The following is a 16351-nucleotide window of genomic DNA, read 5'->3' on the forward strand; positions in this document are numbered from 1 at the left end:
TTTTATCTTTATCAAAATACAATGACTGAATTTAAATAAAAATATATTTAATCTTCTTATTAAATCTCTTTAAAAATAATATAATCTTAAAAAAGGTAATCATGTTATGTTTGCATATTATAAAAAGTTGACATGAGATTAAGTATTCAAAAATGTGTGATAATGGTGCATAATGTATGTGTTTCTACCAGACTAATGTTTATATAACTATGATTAAATATAGCTAATTTACTCTATAAATTATTTGATACCTTATATTTCCTTTTACTGGAATATTTATGTATAAGTTTATTTTTTTATCAGGTGTCACAGAAATATTTGTTGTATTATTGTGTTTAAATAATAAAAGCAGCCCCTTCTGTTGTGTATTGTCTTTTTGTGTAGTAATAAGAATTTGGTGGCAGGAATTGTAAAGTTTGGATATTATTTGACAGGTGGTAACAATTTTACCTGAGAAATTATATCTCCAAGTGGTATTTGGACTGATGGCTCATGAACTGTCACATGTGAAGAGAAAAGCAATGGAGCTACTGAATGGTCGATTACATCAACAGAAAACAGACTTTACGGGAGAGGAGGTAAGTCTCTGCCTCACCCCCTGGGTTCTCATTACATCAACATAAAACGGACTTTACAGGAGAGGAGGTAAGTCTCTGCCCCACCCACTGGGTTCTCATTACATCAACATAAAACGGACTTTACAGGAGAGGAGGTAAGTCTCTGCCCCACCCCCTAGGTATTTATTACATCAATAGAAAACAGACTATACGGGAGAGGAGGTAAGTCTCTGCCCCACCCTGGGTACTTAATACATCAACAGAAAACAGACTATAAGGGAGAGGAGGTAAGTCTACCCCACCCCCTGAGTACTTAATACACCAACAGAAAACAGAATTTATGGGAGAGGAGGTAAGTCTCTCGGCCCCACAAAACCCCACCCCAACCCCCACCTCCTGGGTTCTTATTACTTACTCTACCAGTTACATGTGTGAGGATAAGGTACTATTACATGTATGTAAATAGCAAAATAATGATGAACAGAAAAACATCTCTATTCATCTTTAAAAAAATATCCTGCTTATTTAAAGGAGCTGTTGAATCTAGATATGGTAATTAGCTGTGTATAATATGTACTAATTTACTGTTCTGCACCCTAATTCACAACAGGAATTAAGAACACAATTTTTTGTCCCTTATTGTAGAAATCTAGTGAAACTTCAGTAATTTTAAATTGTGTGCAATTGTTAACAGTACTTTCAATAAAAAATCTGTTTTCCATCATCAAGTAGAAGTTGAAAATGTGTTGTTCTTTTTCTACAAAAGGTCAAGAGAATGGAATGCCTACATTTAAAAGGATTTAAGCATGATCTTTTTGGAGTAAAATTTTTAGGATAAAAGTTGTTCATGCAGAATATCTTAAATCTGACAAAAAGTACTAATATCTAAACCAGTGATGTATAGAACATGTAATAAAAAGTTGACATTTATAATTTGTATTTTTATCAGGAAGCACTATTACTCCCTCTGGTGGATCAGTTATGTGAAGTGGTTACCACGACCACATTAACAGGAGAAATAACTGAGGAAAGTGCAGTAAATGGTCAATCAGCTTTCTACAGTCTCAAGTTAATGAGTCGACATCTAGGTCACAAAAATCATCACACGTTTACTAAGGTAAAAACAGACAAATTTGATGATACAAATATATGGATCAAAAGCATCACACATTTCTGACATACCAAAAAGGGGGATAAATGTATTATAATGAATTTCATTACTTTCTTACAAAAAGAATGTCACTATATCATGATGACAAAAGAATTTTAAGTGAAAGATGTGGAACTATTTTAGTAAACAAATCAAAGGAATGACACCTGACGTTAAATGTTTAGTTAATTTGAGGGTTGAAGTATAGAATTGATTTATTGAGTGTTATTTGCTTATTTTATGCAAAGAAATTTTGTAATGAACAATTATTCAGAAAATTTAAATGGGTATAACTCTAACAATTACTTTAAACTGTTTCAAGGCTCACCATTACATATTATTTTGGTATATTACCAGGTTTTAAAGCTAGCCATAAAGGTGTTCAAGAAGAGATCAGATAACTTACAAGTAGCAGGTTGCGCTTTGTTGTGTGTAGCAGAGTTATGTCACAGTCTCAAAGCTCATGCTATTCCTCATTTGTCAGAGTTCATGCCCTTGGTCCTTAAAGAAATGAAGAATGAAGAGAGGCTAACCAGGTAAGATCATGTCATCAATGATTTCAACAGAGTTCATGCCCTTGGTCCTTAAAGAAATGAAGAATGAAGAGAGGCTAACCAGGTAAGATCATGTCATCAATGATTTCAACAGAGTTAATGCCCTTGGTCCTTAAAGAAATGAAGAATGAAGAGAGGCTAACCAGGTAAGATCATGTCATCAATGATTTCAACAGAGTTCATGCCCTTGGTCCTTAAAGAAATGAAGAATGAAGAGAGGCTAACCAGGTAAGATAATGTTGTTAATGATTTCAACAGAGTTCATGCCCTTGGTCCTTAAAGAAATGAAGAATGAAGAGAGGCTAACCAGGTAAGATCATGTCATCAATGATTTCAACAGACTTAATGCCCTTGGTCCTTAAAGAAATGAAGAATGAAGAGAGGCTAACCAGGTAAGATCATGTCATCAATGATTTCAACAGAGTTCATGCCCTTGGTCCTTAAAGAAATGAAGAATGAAGAGAGGCTAACCAGGTAAGATCATGTTGTTAATGATTTCAACAGAGTTCATGCCCTTGGTCCTTAAAGAAATGAAGAATGAAGAGAGGCTAACCAGGTAAGATCATGTCATCAATGATTTCAACAGAGTTCATGCCCTTGGTCCTTAAAGAAATGAAGAATGATGAGAGGCTAACTAGGTAAGATCATGTCTTCCATAATTTCAACAGAGTTTATGCCCTTGGTCCTTAAAGAAATGAAGAATGAAGAGAGGCTAACCAGGTAAGATCATGTCATCAATGATTTCAACAGAGTTCATGCCCTTGGTCCTTAAAGAAATGAAGAATGAAGAGAGGCTAACCAGGTAAGATCATGTCATCAATGATTTCAACAGAGTTCATGCCCTTGGTCCTTAAAGAAATGAAGAATGAAGAGAGGCTAACCAGGTAAGATCATGTCATCAATGATTTCAACAGAGTTCATGCCCTTGGTCCTTAAAGAAATGAAGAATGAAGAGAGGCTAACCAGGTAAGATCATGTCATCAATGATTTCAACAGAGTTCATGCCCTTGGTCCTTAAAGAAATGAAGAATGATGAGAGGCTAACCAGGTAAGATCATGTCATCAATGATTTCAACAGAGTTCATGCCCTTGGTCCTTAAAGAAATGAAGAATGAAGAGAGGCTAACCAGGTAAGATCATGTCATCAATGATTTCAACAGAGTTCATGCCCTTGGTCCTTAAAGAAATGAAGAATGAAGAGAGGCTAACCAGGTAAGATCATGCCATCAATGATTTCAACAGAGTTCATGCCTTGGTCACAATAGTGTAAATAAATGAGGAGAGAATTGCCGCTAAGATAATGCATGAATTCACAACAGAAATACAAATTGGCAGGAAAATAGATAGTGTAAAAGCTTTTATATTGATGTATCCAATGTTAATATTTCAACAACAGTATTTGTGGGTACAGCAATTATTATTACAATGACAAAATGTATGTTTTAAACATTATGTGACTTATAAACGGTCGTTTTTTTTATAAATCAATTTTATGTTTTTTTGTTATATTTTATTCATACGTGTTTTCATTTAATTCCGTGGGTACCATTATTCCTTAATTGAGGAAAAGTCATATTTCCCCTGATATTTGATTTTCTGGTTTTGCCAAAGTCTGCATAAAACCCTATAGAAAACATCTAATTTATTCAACATTTGAATAGTGGTTTACCTACACAAAGAAAAATCCATTGAAAGTTGGTATGCCATGAATAATGATTCCACAGTAATGTTTGCTTTTAATATATATATATTCAGAAAGAAATACCATTTTCCTATATTGTTTATTATAATTATGAAATGTTTTATTTTTCTCATTTTATCTATTTAGTAATGACCTCTATATGTTGAGTATAGTGACAGCCATACAGAAAGTTGTGGAGAATTTATCTCTCTTTCTTAGTCCTTATCTAGAAGACATTTTATTCCATGTAAGTAATATGAAACTATCTGTTAATAAATAAAGTGAGATTTAGGTTATAAATGGCAATGAGACAGACACCCAAAGATACAAATAACATCTTTTCAGATTGTTTTATCAGTTTTAAGAATGATCAATTGTTTAATATTGTCCTGGAGTCAGTTTCACAAAAAATTCCTCATGATTAGGATTGATCGGAAGTATACTGAATTTTTCATTACTTACCATCAATCATAGTTGTAAGTTTTTTTTGTAAAAGAGACTCCTGACCATTATCAGTATGTAAAATTTGCTACTTTCAGAGGACCCTAACTTTCTTTAATAGTCCTTGTTTCAAATTTTTTGATAAGCAAATTAGACCTTACTTTCTATTATTTTGAACCTCTAGATTGAAAGATTAAATTCTGAAAAATAATTTGATGAGACTTTTGTGTCCTAACATTTTTTGTTTTCTCAGATACTGAATGTTAGTCTTATGTGTCAGATAACCTGACCATTCTATATAAGTAGTAATTCATCTACACGACCACAGTGATTACTTCCCTGTCAACTCAGAAGTAGATAATTCTATTGTGGATAGTTGTCTTTTTACTCCAATCTTTATGGGCAAGATAGTCAATCTTGCAGCCAATGGTCATGGCATCCTTTGGATATTCCACTGACAAAATGTTGCCGCCCTGATATGACCATGGTTGCTTAAAGTTGGGTTAAACAGCAACAAACAAAATACATTCTATATCATATATATATAAACTTAAACAAGAATTTGAGACAAGTCTTTAGCAAAAATCAATATTTAAAGTCATATAATAATGGAGAAAGTGGAAATCACAGGACTTTTTCAAGTATCATATATTATTAATTCCACTCAAGAAAATGGTTATCAAGGTGGAGATTTCAAAACAAAAATACTCAATTGTGAATCTGCTTGAATGTTAAGTTGCTATTACCAAGCTACTTTGTTTATAAATTTTGTTTATTAGTAAAATCATCAACTGGTAGTAGTAATCTATAAGATTTCCTAAGCAAGTTCAGTTAAAAGTGTACCATGTATATTTGTATTATTTATCTATATGTGTTATATTTCAGATTTGTAATTTATCAACAGACAGTTTAAATGATGAAGCATTACAGAAGCCACAGTTACAACTAAGACTGAAGTCCATCAGACATACATTAGCCACAACACTGCCACCTAGAGTTTTACTTCCTACTGTGGCATCATGCTATCATAGACTGGAAAAGAAAGAGAAATTAGTAATAATATAGCCACTTTTTTTACTCCATTTGCGTGATGGTCTTCTGAAAAGGAGTACCAAATTGAATGTTACTATTGTAAATACAGTTCAGCATGTTATTGTCTGGACAAGTCAATCATCTACTTTGTGATTGGGTGGGAGAAAAATTCTTAAAGTTTTAATTACCTAATAATCTGGTGCCTCCATGATAAGCAAACATTGGAAAAATCTTGAATCCTTTCATAGTGATGTTAATTTTACAAGAACCAATACGTAACTTGGAAAGAAAGAAACATAATGATGTGCTATGAAGCTTTAATTTGATGGTCAGTAAAATGATAAAATAAAAAACTATTAAATGAAAGTGTGTTTTACTCAAATAGAAAGAATTGAAAGATAGTTCCCTCATAAAAAGTACTAAAACTACAGTGTTTAAGCCAACTCTGTATCTGTTAAAACTAAGTGAGGTTTAAAATAGCATGGAAACAAATGAATTGTAATACTAAAGTATCCATGTTTTTTTCTACAGTCCAGTATATGTTCTGTGATGTCAGTTTTAGAGGAACATATACAGTCCATGTCAAAGGAAGATTTAACAGCACATATACAAGACTTACAGAAATTCTTCTTAGATGGTCTTAACTTCAGGTTCCTTTACTGTGAGGTAAGTACATTTAATTAACTAGAAAAATCATTGATTTATTTTGGGATGTAAGGCAGTTAGCTGCCAAACAGTGTCTGTGCATTTAGGCATGAACCATTCAATCAAAACTTGTAAATTCTAATAGTTTAGTACTGATGACAACTTTAAGGTCTATGTCAATATTGATTACTTTCACTTTCACCGTTCAGGAGTTATGGTTCTTGAAAAATTGAAAAATGCCAAGACACAAATAAATGTTAAAAATCTGGTTTGTTGTCGCTCTGGCAGCCTCTTGTTCATTCTATATTTATTTAATTCACCTAATTTATTAGAACTGATTTGTAAAAGTATTCTTGAAGTTTTGTATTGTACTCCAGAGAATAATTTTATCTTAAAGCATATTTGACCTCATGGTTATCAGTAGATGTATGTAAACTTAAAATGTAAAAAAAAAATACTGTAGATTCATTAATATTTGTTGAGATGCCAATTTTCGTGGATTTTGTGGGTACAGATCAACCACCAATTTTAATGTTCAATGAAATTACGAATATTCTAGAGGAATGAATGCAGACTTTAACAAAATTAAGAAATTAAATATCAAGTTAAATGCCAGTTTTTCTTAAACCACAAAATTGGTACCCTCGAAAATAGATTAATCCACAGTAGGCTCTCTTCAAATCAAATTTAATCACAACTTTGTTTCAGCTTTTCAGTCTTTAGATTTGTAGCTGAAATTTGGTTTAGGATTGTAATCTTTTACTTGTGCATTTTTTCCATTTGTTTTTACAGCACCCAGAGAAGCAGATTTCTGCAGTAGAAGGCAGCATTATAGAAACTTTTATCACCATGGTGATGAAGCTATCAGAATCTACTTTTAGACCACTTCTCTTCAAGGTTTGTATACTGTTATTGTATTTAAGTTAATAGGCATTCTATTTTTATTATTATGAGAATTGAATTTGCACAAAATGCTTAATTAAAATATCATTGCAACAGTTGAATTGATATCATGTATGATACATATCATAACAGTAAAATCTTCATACATGAATATTTGTTTGACCTATAAGATATTTGAAAAATTTATAATGAATAAAAAAGAAATAAGAAATATATTTTAGTTTCCATGAGATAAGGTGGATAAATCTAATTGTATTATAATAATTAAATAAATTACTCACACCAAATATATAAAAAGGAAAATTGAATGGTTGTTTGAGTTTGAGTACTTGAAAAAAACTGTAAAGATGATATTCAGATCAGTATTGATAACATGTGATATTTCTTCTTATAGTTATATGATTGGGCAAGTAGAGATGAAGAAACAAAATACAGAGTAATGGTGTTCTACAGACTGGCTGATCGGTAGGTCTTATTAGGAGGCAGAGGTGGATTTAGAGGGGGTCCCTTATGGGGCTACATATATGGTTCTAGCATAGACCTTTTTACAAGTCCCACTCCTAACGTTGCCATTTTGGTTAGCCATACTTTCTTCAAAATCATGAATCCACATCAAGGATATGTCTCTAATTAATGCAAAGATGGTGTGAGGTCCATTAATCTATAATACTATGCTGTTCATTGTCATTTGGCAGAGTATACAATGAATGCTAAATACACATTAGACAACAACACACACACCCTCTCTTTAGTTGGAATACAAATACATCAAAGATTGTAAGAGCAGTTTTAAGGGTTGACTTAATCATACAGAATGTAATGAATGTGTCAAACTATGACATACAATCACTTATATATTAGCAACATTCCAGCAGCACCTGCATACAGTGTATCTCCGAATTTATACGATATTCCCGTGCTTGCATTTCCTATCATGATTTTCTTGATAGAAGGTTGTTGCTCACAAGGAAGCTATTAAATCGAGAGTTCCAAATAGTGAGGTTGAAATAATTTCTTCGTAAATTTTACAGACGCCATCACGAGTTGGTTGAACTTTATGGAATAACCGTTTCACAAATGATATCGGATATGTTCCTTACCTCTTAACTACAATCCCCTTCCCTTTCATAAATGTGACCTAACGAATTAGACTATTTACCGGATTTGTTGTCTCATAAGCAACAGGAGGGGTGCCACATGTGGAGCAGGATCTGCTTACACTTCCGGAGCACCTGAGATCACCCCTAGTTTTTGGTGGGGTTCTTGTTGCCATCTTTAGTTTTCTATATTGTGTCATGTGTACTATTGTTTGTCTGTTTGTCCTTTTCATTTTTAGCCATGGTGTTGTCAATAGATATAGGAAGATTATTTTCGATTTATGAGTTTGACTGTCCCTCTGGTATCTTTCGTCCCTCTTTTATAGAGAATGGCATGTTTTTGTTTTTCCTATTCAAAGAAAAAGTTTAAGGTTACATCATAGTACTATATTTTGAGAAAGTTCTTTATTACAATATCTTTGTTATCCATCATACTGAATTATAGGCATGTTAGTTTGTTAGTTTGTTAATTTTTAGCATATATACAAACAGAGTTGTATAATGCTAAATTATAGTTGAATAATTGTTTTAAAGTGCACAAAACCTCCAAGTCATTTCAGTTCCTATTATTTTCTTAGAGTTAATGTACCTAAAGGGGTATGGTATATTTGAGGTGTTTGTGTATTTGTACACCCTGATAGACTTAGAATAAAGGGATTTATACAACCAGGGAACCTTGCATATTCCAAAATATGAACACATAAGACACAGGAATATCACTGCATCATACAGAAGTCAAACTGGTATTTTACATTTCTTCAAATCAACCTCTGCTTCCATTGATGCACCAACAAAAGGTCAGAGGTCCAAGGTCTGTGTCATTCTATTGCAAGGTAGAAACAATACAGTCTGGGTTGTTACTGTTCATATTTTTGTTTATCAAAAGTCAACAAGATAGATTCATTTTAAATTATCACATTAACAGAATTTACTTTCAGAAACGAAGGTAACAGTCAATGCAAAAGGTGTTGAAGTAGTAGGGTGGCACATTATTTAATTTTCTAACAGTAGAATGTTTAATTTTTAGGTTGGCAGAGAAATTGAGAAGTTTGTTTACATTATTTGCTAGTCATATAGTTCAGCATGCTGCAAGCATAATAGAGAAAAATAACATTTCTAAAGCAGGTGAGAGATCCTTTATTTTCTCTATAACCCTCTTTCAATTAAAATAAACTACCCCCACTTCCCTCCAGAAAAAAAACAACAACCTTTCAAACAAAAATCCAATAATAAAAAACAAGAATATCTTTTAGAAGTCCTTGAATTAAATGTCTGTTTGTTAGTATTTAATTTGATTTTTGGTGTTTGAACGCCACTTTTTAGCACCGCATTTATGCTATTTCGCGGCAATCAGTTTTTATTGGTGGAGGAAGCCAGAGAAAACCATTGACCTTCAATAGAAAAACTGACAATCCTAGTCAATTAAGATTGGAGTCGAGTGCACCTGCATGAGCGGGGTTTCGAACTCACAACCTCAGTGTTGACTGGCTAGTGATTATAGTAGTAACTACTTAAACCACTCAATCATTGAGGCCCCTGAAGTGTTTGTTGGTATATAAGTCACTGAATTAAATGCATTTTTATTGGTATATAAGTCACTGAATTAAATGTCTGTTTGTTAGTATATAATTACATGTTGTTTTGAAATTGACCATTATAATAAATACCATTACCAGTTATTGACACCATAACCACTGCTTTTGGATGTTAAAATGATGACTTTTCTATTATCAATCAACCCTGTTTCCTTAAAGAATGTTTTTGTATTTACATCTTACTTGATTTGTATATGTTTGCATTATAAAAGAAATTTTATAATTTATAAGCTTATTATTATTTTGATTTTGAGAAAAGTATATATATAATTTCAGAAGAACCATATTTTTGTAAAGGAAACAGAGGAAGGAGATTGTCCAATCAGCTTCTTTGTTACATATTTGATTGCTTGTACAAGTGTTTCTTGTATGATACAGAAGGATTTGTTACAAAGGAGAGATTTGACAGTTTAATGCAGCCAATGGTTGATCAGGTATAATATTTATAACATAACTTCTTTTTATGTTCCTTGAAAATAAAGCTTTGAGGGTATATAGAAATCACCATATCTGTCTGCCTTTCTGTCTGTCCATGTGCTTTGTAAGGGCAACTCCTAAATAGCTAGACTGAAACTCAGTTTTTAGAAAAATGTCTTATTCAACCAATTAAAAAATACCAGCCTCCATGAAATAGCTTTTAGTGCTGAAAGTGATGTTAAGCAACAATCAATCAATTTACACTCATAAGCATATGAAATTAATTGAAACTATGATTTATTTTAGATTAATTCCCATGATTACATATAAACTTAAAATCAAGAAAGTTTTTTTAGATATGATTATGTAGGATAAAAATGTTTACTTTCATTTATATAATCTGGCTAAGCAAGTTAACACATTGGGACAGCAGCCATATGAAATGTAGAAATAAGTGTTATAAAAATTACCAGAAAGTTTTGCTAGTGAAGGTAATCTGCAGATTTTCTTACATTTTCAAGTTTAATTTACTATTTATCTTATCAATGTTTTAGATTGAGAATTTCCAACTGAAAGATAAACATTATGAGAAGAGAATAACAGATCATCTGGTTCCCTGTATAGTACAGTTTGCTGTTTCTTCTCAAGATGATTCTTTATGGAAGAGCATTAGTTATCAGATTCTGTTGAAAACAAGACATGATACCTCAAAGGTAAAATATTGGTTTATAGCACTGTTGAAATGTTCATTCTTAATTAAGGACTGAATAAGTTTAAACATATTTTATTCTTCAATATGACAAAAGGATCAGACACAAGTTTTACAACTTAGTAATGTCTTCTCCAAGGACTGAATTTCATTTATGATAAATTTACAATCTTTCCACTAATTAGTTTCCTGTATTGAAGGACTTTTTTTACTTTTGGATCAAAATTGAGAGGTATATGTGTAAGCCAACGACTCAAAATCTAATTAAATGTAATGGACTCAAAATATTGCATGCTACACAACTGAAGATAGTATAGAATAAAAAAAATAAGGTTTGATTGCCAAGAAACAGCTTCCATCTGATATAAAACAACAAAGACAAGGATGTGAACCTCTATTGTGTAAATGTGGTAAAGTCATTTTCCAAGTTTTGTCATATGATTCATTATTTTGTTTCATTCATCATTTCCGTTATAATTAATGTGATACTGTTTATGGGTGTAAATTGTGCCATTTACATATAGTTCAATTACTGATTTTAGGTGAGGTATGCAGCTCTGCAGTGTATTGATGCGTTCCATCAGAAGTTAGGTGAAGACTTCATGCCATTATTGCCAGAGGCCATTCCATTCTTAGCAGAGTTAATGGAAGGTAAATACTGACCTACACAATTATTTATACTTGACTGACGGTACACGTTATTGTAGTAGTACATTAATATCTTTTGTCCATCTACTTGTTGCTGATGAAATAATTGTTACGGTTTCTTGACTGCAACATATTTTACTAATAATTGGTATTTATCACATGCCTGCTCGTTAAAACAAAGATATATTACAATATGCATGGTGATTCTTCATTGAGGTTCATGTCTTTTAGTTAATCAGTCTTGTTATAGAAAACAGCAGTGAGTCTATTATATATTAGAACATATTATTAAATGAGTTAAAACTGTATCTTCATTGGTGACAATGTTATTTGTGAGTAAGGATTACTTGTCTGTAAACATGAAATTGTCATAAATAAAGAAATAATGAAACTAAACTGAGTACAATGCAAGTAGCAAGGCCTGATATATCCTGACGTAATTTCCTTAATTTTTACACTTTTAAATAAACTGGCCATGAACACAATACACCAAAGCTACATGTAGATATTACATGATATAATTGTTTGTTTTACAGATGATAGTGAAGAGGTAGAAAAGAAATGCCAGTCTGTGATAGCTGAAATGGAAAAGACATTGGGAGAACCTCTCAAGAAATATTTTTAGATAAAGATATTATTTCAAATCATCTATCTAGTTTTGCCTGTTTTCAGTTGAATAATAGCATAATAAAATATACCAAAATGTTTTATTCCACATGGGCAAATCCAAACTGCCATCTAGGGTAGTTGGACTGGCCTTTTTGTGACCTGAAAAGAACCTGATCTTCAAAAATTATTTTAAAATTTGTATTAAAGTGTATTGCTGTTCTTTCAAATTTGCTGTTACGTAACATGGTGTTCTTATAATGACTGTGTGTTCTATGGAGGATACCCTACTGGAGCTAAAATATTTATAAATCATATTTCTGCACATAAATATGGTACTCTGAGGTTATTACATGGCTGACTGCAGAAAAAATACTCCTATTACTGAATATGGTAGTCTGAAATAATATGAAATGATATCTAAACTTTAACATTACAATTAACAGTTGTCAGAGACAAATGAAAATGACATTTAAACTACCAAGAGCTGTAATGGATTCATCTGGCTGTGGCTTAATTATATGATAAAGTCATATTTTAAAGACATACATTTGAGCAGATTCATTCACTGTACATTGACCTATAATGGTTTACTTTTATAAATTGTTATTTGGATGGAGAGTTGTCTCATTGGCACTCACACCACATCTTCCTATATTCATTAAAAAGAGGTCTAGGATATTTTCAATTGATCACTTGACACAACTGTTGTCCATGGCAAAGGTCATAGCTACAAAGGTCATAGCTGATACAAGCACTTAAATGACCATTTCTTTGTGATGCAAACACCAAACAAAGATGACCCATGTCCTTTTTCTGTGTGACATGTGTTCATTGTAGACTCTAGGCCATATAGTTAGATCTGAGACATTTCTGATAAGTGGGTTTAACCACCTTGCTGCTGCTTATTTAATTTGGCATTCGCAAGGAAGAAGAGCAACTGGCTGTCTGTGATTTCACAAGGCCAGCCAATTACTTTCATGTAATATATAATGTCACACACTGATGTCATTACATTAGAGACCCATTAAAGAAAACGATTTTGATATAAAAGAGTCAGGTGCTTGCATAAATCAAAGAGGGGCGAAAGATACCAGAAAGCCAACAAAGCCATAGATCAAAATTAGATTGACAACGCCATGGCTAAAAAGGAAAAAGACAAACAAATAATAGTACACAAGACACAACATAGAAAACTAGACAAAGCAACATGAATCCCTTCAAAAACTGGGGGTGATCTCAGGGGCTGTGGAAGGCTAAGCAGATCCTGAACTACATGTGGCACATATCATGTTATTCATGTTATAACAAACCCGGTAAATAGTATAATTCAGTAGGTCACATTCGTTAAAAGGGAAAAGGATTGTAGTTCATTTGTCAAACAGATATTCCATAACAGTCAACCAACTCGTGAAGGAGTCCGTAATATATACATAAAGGATGATTTCAACTTCACCATTTGGAACTCTTAGTTTGATATCTTCCTTGAGCAACAACCCTCTATTAAGGATATCATGATGGAAAATGCAAGCGTGGGAATGTCGTATCAATGGGGAGATATATACTACGTATGCATGCGCTGCTGGAATGTTGCTACATAGATATGGAAAGTACACAATTGGGAAGCTGAACTCATCTCTTTTGTCGTAAAACTTTGTTTCAACCGACCCTCATTTTCAATTCCAAATGTAAGTTATAATATGAGGCAGACTTAGATGCATTCAACATAGTCACCAAATTTTGAATTATTAAGTGAGAGAACATCATCTTTATAGCGGAAAGTAAGGTTAAAGGATATTGCAAACTTCTTATCTTTCTTCCTAATAATTTATTTCCTGTATAAAGTCAGCCTCACAATAATAAAGGAACAAGTCGGCAAGAAGAGGGGCACAATTGGTTCCCATGGATGATGGAAATGCCGACAGTACGTTGAAAAGCACGTCATCCAAAGGTAACAAATATTTTGTCAATCAAGAAATCAAGCATCTTGATAATGTCAGTTTCAAAGAATTTTTTGTCTGAATCAGAGTGAGTTTTTACAAAGTAGATCTATCCTTGGACATTTGTATCTTTAAAGATTGACGTAGTATGGGTATTGATAGACCCATTCAGTTTTTTAATCCTAATTTGTATAAACTACCTCATAGCCTTAATCCATTCGGAAATAGTATATACGTCTTCTTTCTCGCGTTTAGCCCATGGCCTGTCATAATCCTCGATTGAATCCATCAGTGTTCTGAAGTTGTATTTCAAATTGATGCATTAAGGTTCACGATATTTGAACCTTTGGATAACACATTCCGCAAGGAAGTTTATTGACAATGTTGAGGTCACAGATAATAACGTGTCCAGCCGGATTATATGTGAATTGGGAACTAGCACAGGTGCAATAAGGAAGTTTATACTTGAAGTCGTCAATATTGAGATTCTGCAAAACGTGTTATGACTGTCCCTCTGGTATCTTTCGTTCTTTTTTTATGAACATGTGTGTCCCTTCAGCAGCAAGAGGAGTGAATAGTGTCCTTACTTTATCATATTCCCTAAAAAGATTCAGGAGCTTATTTTTTATGTCCCAATTTAATGCCCCATTTATGGACATTATGTTTTTCGATGTGTGCGTCAGATCGTTTGTTCGTCCATTTGCTAGTCCCTCCCTCTGTACCACTTCATATTAAAGTGTTTGGTCAAGGTAGTTTTTGATGGAGTTGAAGTCCAATCAACTTGAAACTTATAGAACACATATTTCCTATGAATGATCTTTCTAATTTAAATGCCAAATTAGAGTTTTGACATGGTCCACTGAACATAGAAAATGATAGTGCGTGTTTTATGGACACATTTTTGTTAATTTCTTTTTCTGTCCGTCCATTTGTTTTAATCAAACTGATACAGGAAGAATATTTTTGGAAAGGAAAGATGCCTATTGATTAAGGGGTCAATAGGTTGAAGATCAAGGTCACTGATTTAATACCAGTTTGATTGTAACACTTAATTAACAATCATAGTGCATGCTTATTTGGCCCTCGTAGTATAAAGTAAAATCACAAAAAAACTGAATTCAGAGGAATTCAAAACGGAAAGTCCCAAATCAAACAGCAAAATAAAATGATAAAACACATCAAACGAATGGACAACAACTGTCATATTCCCGACATGGTACAGGCATTTTCAAATGTAGAAAATGGTGGATTGAACCTGGTTTTATAGCGCTAAACCTCTCATTTGTATGACAGTTGTATCAAATTCCATAATATTTACAACGATACGTGAACAAAACCAACATAATAGGTAAAATTGTCAAAATAAGGATACAGCAGTCATCACTGTGTCACACTTTCTTTTAGAACAAAAACAAAGCACAAACAAGCAGATATCAAATTTAATAACCACATTCATTTCTATCTTATTTTTGTATTTCATATCAACCCGTAAATGATTAAATATTTGAAGTTCTATGACTGAATGGCTAGGTTCTTATCAACTATGGTGTATAGAATCTCGTGTTTGACGTTAGTATATCGGTATCTTGAACCCATAAAAAGATTTTTTTTTCAGTTTGAGAGGCACATTTTCTTTTTTATATAGTATCCATCCAGTATTATAAAAAGTCTTTGAAAAAGATATAGGAAGATGTGGTGTGAGTGCCAATGAGACAACTCTCCATCCAAATAACAATTTAAAAAAATTAAACCATTATAGGTCAATGTTCGGCCTTCAACACTGAGCCTTGGCCCACACCGAACAACAAGCTATAAAGGGCCCCAAAATCACCAGTGCAAAACCATTCAAACGAGAAAACCAACGGTCTAATCTATATAAAAAAAAACGAGAAACACGTTTAAATTACATAAACAAACGACAAATACTGTTCATCAGATTCCTGACTTAGGACATGTGCAAACATTTGCAGCGGGATTAAACGTTTAAATGGTACCAAACCTTCTCCCTTTTTCTGAAACAATAGCATAACATCACACGTTGAAAAACACACGATAAAATATCAATTGGCAGGTGTAACTCAATCAAAAAACGTAAATTAATACAATATGATCGAATAAATTTGATCTGTGATATCTGAATGCAAATGCACTGTAAAAAAAATATTAGGGACAAACATTCAAGGCCACAAAGCAAACAAACAAGTTCAAACAAAGCCACGGCAAGACACCACTGAAAGCCTTTATGTTTATTCTATAATAGTATTAAGACATATCTCATGTAGTTATTATCAATCTCCAAGGATTGATTGGACCTCATGCGTTTTAATCGACTTAAAATCTTGAAATGGGGATATAATCGTTCGAGATAAATTACTC

The 16351-nt window shown here is 32.7% G+C and overlaps 1 protein-coding gene across 3 annotated transcripts in view; it reads left to right on the plus strand.

Annotated features, from left to right (window-relative positions):
* LOC143054871 (HEAT repeat-containing protein 1-like) overlaps positions 1-12077 on the plus strand; it is a 39691-nt gene extending 27614 nt beyond the window's left edge. For all 3 annotated transcript variants that reach the window (XM_076227955.1, XM_076227964.1, XM_076227968.1), the window contains 13 exons: positions 435-578; positions 1507-1674; positions 2065-2243; positions 4090-4189; positions 5269-5436; positions 5947-6081; positions 6853-6957; positions 7358-7428; positions 9088-9185; positions 9932-10089; positions 10627-10785; positions 11324-11432; positions 11966-12077. In XM_076227955.1, coding sequence (XP_076084070.1) covers positions 435-578; positions 1507-1674; positions 2065-2243; positions 4090-4189; positions 5269-5436; positions 5947-6081; positions 6853-6957; positions 7358-7428; positions 9088-9185; positions 9932-10089; positions 10627-10785; positions 11324-11432; positions 11966-12054 — 1683 coding nt within the window. In that variant the 3' untranslated portion in view covers positions 12055-12077. The remainder of the gene's footprint in view (positions 1-434; positions 579-1506; positions 1675-2064; positions 2244-4089; positions 4190-5268; positions 5437-5946; positions 6082-6852; positions 6958-7357; positions 7429-9087; positions 9186-9931; positions 10090-10626; positions 10786-11323; positions 11433-11965) is intronic.
* The last annotated feature ends 4274 nt before the right edge of the window (positions 12078-16351 follow it).

This window comes from Mytilus galloprovincialis, chromosome 1, assembly GCF_965363235.1.
Source record: "Mytilus galloprovincialis chromosome 1, xbMytGall1.hap1.1, whole genome shotgun sequence".
Lineage (NCBI taxonomy): Eukaryota > Metazoa > Mollusca > Bivalvia > Mytilida > Mytilidae > Mytilus > Mytilus galloprovincialis.